The sequence below is a fragment of the Sinocyclocheilus anshuiensis genome, unplaced genomic scaffold (assembly GCF_001515605.1).
Source record: "Sinocyclocheilus anshuiensis isolate Anshui unplaced genomic scaffold, SAMN03320099.WGS_v1.1 scaffold70, whole genome shotgun sequence".
In the NCBI taxonomy this organism is placed as follows: domain Eukaryota; kingdom Metazoa; phylum Chordata; class Actinopteri; order Cypriniformes; family Cyprinidae; genus Sinocyclocheilus; species Sinocyclocheilus anshuiensis.
Window position 1 is genome coordinate 3,689,955 of NW_015542377.1, and position 4,338 is coordinate 3,694,292.

Consider the following 4,338-nt stretch of genomic DNA (forward strand, 5'->3'; position numbering starts at 1 on the left):
TATGTGTGGCAGTCAGTCACCGCACCGGTGTGGATATTTACTGTACTTCGCAATCACAGATTCTAGCCTACGTCTTGGAATATATGACTCAAATAAGCATTTTCACCGGATATTGTCATCTGAACAAGCAAGTAACAAGTCACGTTTGTTCTGACCAACTGAGGAAAAAAGCATTACCATAAATCTCGCTACCAATGGTGATTAAATCAAAAGATCGGTTAGCTCATATTACATCAAACCGTTCAAATTATTATTATTGTTATACTTTATTCTCAAATGATTAATGTTAACAACATCAGCATTGGTGACTATGAGTATAGTGTGTATTAGCAGCGTGTAGATTTCGATTTCTGCACGGTCTAATCTAACTGTCATACTCTTCGAATTTTATATCAAGAAATAATTTTAAGCCAAAAAGCAAATTATGCTCCCTTCGAACTGGTTTTCTTTAAAATACAAATCTTTGTAATCCCAGGCTATCTGTAATCAGAAGCACATTTATAACTGGAATATCATTTAATTTCATTCACGTGTTTCATAAACACATAATCCTTTCTGGATTACAATCCGCCATCAAAATGATACATTTAATTATTTCGGCTGCTGTGAGAAAAGGCTATAAACGATCGGCCACCTGCAGGATCCTCACATGCGATAGCCTAGTAGCCGGGACAACTTCTTTATGTTTACAGACGTGACGTAATGACGCAGCAGCATGCTCGAATTTCCCGCGAAAACCTACCCGTACCACTCAAATTAGAAAACATTATTATAAGCTAACCGTTGTGAATCGGGCTAAAATAAGGCGATAGTTTTGAACACTGCCTGGTTATGTACTAGCTCAAAGATTGATTTCGGATCATTTTTAACCAAAAAAGTTATGGACTGCAGCTTTAATATTTAATATATCATATAAACTTTTAGAATAATTTAAAAACAAAACAAAATCAAATAAACTGTATTTTTTTATGTTCTTAATAAAAACAAACTCAAAAAACTTTAGCAGAAATGCTGAAAAGTTTAACTGAACCACCTTGTAATACAGTGAAAAGCAACCGAAATATAATACTATTGTACTAAATGCACAGCTTGAGGATGTCAGTAGATTAAAAATTAAATGTGAATAATTGTATTATGACCTTTTTCTACTTAATCTAACAACAGACTATAAATAAATTTTTGCATACCAAATTTAATGCATTTATCTTTTAACAACTAATAAAAAAATAAAAGATGTTTTAATGGATGCAGAAGAAACACAGACCTCCTGTGTTTGTGCTTATTCTTCCATTATTAAGGGTGTTAAATAGGGCACAATTAAAATCTGCAACAATGCAGGTTTTGAAGTTACTCCCTAGCTCTGCTGAACACATGAAATCATACTCACTAGAGCCATTCCCAGTCAGCTTGAGCTCCAGTTCCTGAACCTGTTTGACCAGGAGAGAAATATGCTGCAGTAGGTCCTTATTCTGCAACAGCAGCTGGTGAACTCGAGCCTGGGCCTCAATCCTCGCCGCAGCTTCTGCAGAGAGCTGATCCTTCAGCAGATGAACCTGAGGAACAAACCAAAGTTTGCGTGCTTCAGTAGAATGTACTACAAACCAACAACACAGACACCTCCAGCAGTTCATATGCTGTATTTTCCTAAAGTCACCCCTGCAAAAGACAAAAAACTGAAATGGGCTCAATTTACTTTTCACCACAAAAGCATTATGCAAATTTAAAGAGATAATTTTAAAATTTAAAAGAATAAAAAGCATTAGTTTTTCATTTGATTAAACTTTTAAGCCATTATTTCATAATTAATTCCAGAATTTGGCTTTATTCAGCTTTGGAAGAGTATGTCTGAACACAATGGAATCCTGTCTGGCTTCAAGAGTTCAAGGAGATTTAAATATTTTTTTTTTCATTGTTATTCTAAGAATTTCAAAGTCCTACTTGAATTCATATATGTAAGGTCAAACATCTCTAAAAGATCTGTAACGATAAGCATCCCATTATGCAACTTGTTATGCATTTCTATTTAATATATTTTGAATGCATTTATATTGAATATGAAAAATTGATAGCAAACGTTGTAAAGTGTTACTACGAAGGTCATCCCATTTAGGTAGTCGCTATTTATGCAAATTAAAGAGTGTTTTCATCCGAAAAGCTTCTTTACCACCACATCATTAAAGAAATTTAAGTTGATATGAGCAACAGCAGAAGGACAAATGTCTATTATATCGGTTTAAAATAATAATAATAATCATCATCATAATAAAATAAAAAAAATAATTATTTCAATATTTCAATATTCAGTTATATAGTTTATAATTAAATCAGAGCATTATTTTTCTGCCACAAAATGCAGAAATGCACAATGCAGGTTTTTGCAAAAAATTATATATAAATATATTAAAAATAACAAATAAATAAACAAGCCATTAAATATTATGGATAAATAATATCACTGAATACACAGCTGTTTAATTAAGTAATAATTCACTTAAATCAGCCTAGGTAAAGGAATTAGCTGGAATAGACTAACAAACCTCAATTTTCATTAGTACCAGAAAAAGACACATAAGGCAGTCCAGAGTCCACCACACATTTTGTTATGAATTACTGCTTGGTTTGTTCGGCTAATGACAAACGGCTAGCTATAAAGGTTTCCACAGCGATTATGATGCACCTGAGTGTCCTTCATAAGTCCTAAGATTCTACCCAGTGATAGACGGCCAAATCCATTTTCGCCAGTGGCTTATCCTGAGCACCGTCTAAGTGTCTTTTTGCTCTTAAAGCCACCGCGGCCGCCCTCCAAGGGGTCCGCGGTGATTTATTACCCACCTTAAACAGCGTGCTTGTTCGTGCTGCCTGCCCTTAAGAACAATACATTCTCCAGACAAAGCCAATGATCCGTCAAGATCAGGCCAACAGGGAATAGCGCAAAAGATCGAGGGGAAAAAATGACCATACTGTAAATGTGGACTGAAAGCTTAGTTCAGGTTGAGCTGCTTGTCATCAGTTCTCGAGTGCACGTGCTTGTATGTATGTGTGTGTGTATGTTTTCTGACAAAGAGTGATTGTCTTTGGGAAAAGAGCTGCCTACCATGACAAAAGATGCTGTTTTCAAAAGGATATAGGATGTAAACGTATACAAGCCTCATATTTCATACTATCATAGCTTTATATCTCAATCTGAGTGGGCCACATTCATCAGCAAGGCAAGTCAGGGAAATGTTGGAGCCCAAATGTTTTGATGATCATCATTTTCCTCTGTGACATAAAAAAAAGCAGTATTTCTTTTCCTTGTCTTTAAGTAAACAACAAAAGCAGCAATGAAGAATTGTTTAACGTCAACGCATTGCCACTGCGATCAGTTATTCTTTGTTTCAATGTCAAGTGTACTAATTAAGCAATTAAAGGTCCACTGTTCAGTTATGGCTGGGAATGAAAAGAGTGAGAACAGTAATATTTCTGACTGATTTCTGGCAGTAATATTAGCGTTTAGTGTGAGAAATATTAGCTACAGTGCTGTTGTAAAAAAAGTAGAGGTTAACAAAGTAAATACAACAATCTCTTTCAACATCAAGGACACAAACAACGTAAGCAGGTCTGAAGTCTCTAAGCTGAAGTTAAATGACAAATTGTAGTTACTTTTTAAACCCCAAACTGACATTTAAAAACAAAAAAAGTATCTTAAACCTTAAAATGTAAGCAGCAAAATGTAAAAAACAAAATAAAATCAAAACAACAACACCACCACCACCACCACCAAACCAAACAAATCAGAGCCTTGCAATCCTTCTAGTTTTCTGGATTCAAGTACATGGGTAAGGAATGATCAATGTTCACACCCATAAATCTCACATTTGCATTGTTTTCTAAACCCTTTTCAATGCTTTCTCAAGAGAGCAGATTTAATAGCACTATAGGATGTCACTAAATGATTCACTTTCACTGACATAACCTAGAGAGTTCTAAAAAAAGGAAATTTGTGTGATTCATGTTCTAACAATCTATTTAATCACACATTTTTAAAGTGGAGACTTTCATGACCATATTAAATTTCAACGCAAAAATGTAATCTTTTTTCTTCCACTGCACTGCAGTCATTACAAGGTTTTTATAGGGCTGTTTATTCCATCATTTCTGCCCTCAAACTGCACAAATTACATCAAATAATTCAGTGCTGATTTTCCCTTAGATACCCAATTGAAAGCTGCAAAAGAGCATGAAAAAAATAAGTGTAAATCAAGCAGTGCTGAAATACGAAGCACTCAAAGAGGCTCTCTTCCATAAACCCTCTGTATGTATATATATATATATATATATATATATATGTATATATAT

The 4,338-nt window shown here is 34.4% G+C and overlaps 1 protein-coding gene across 2 annotated transcripts in view; it reads right to left on the reverse strand.

The window, feature by feature from the left end:
* The window catches only part of LOC107692421 (carboxyl-terminal PDZ ligand of neuronal nitric oxide synthase protein-like), a 123,830-nt gene that overhangs the window by 18,342 nt on the left and 101,150 nt on the right, over positions 1–4,338 (reverse strand). For both annotated transcript variants that reach the window (XM_016491469.1, XM_016491467.1), the window contains one exon: positions 1,388–1,553. In XM_016491469.1, the coding sequence (XP_016346955.1) occupies positions 1,388–1,553 (166 nt within the window). The remainder of the gene's footprint in view (positions 1–1,387; positions 1,554–4,338) is intronic.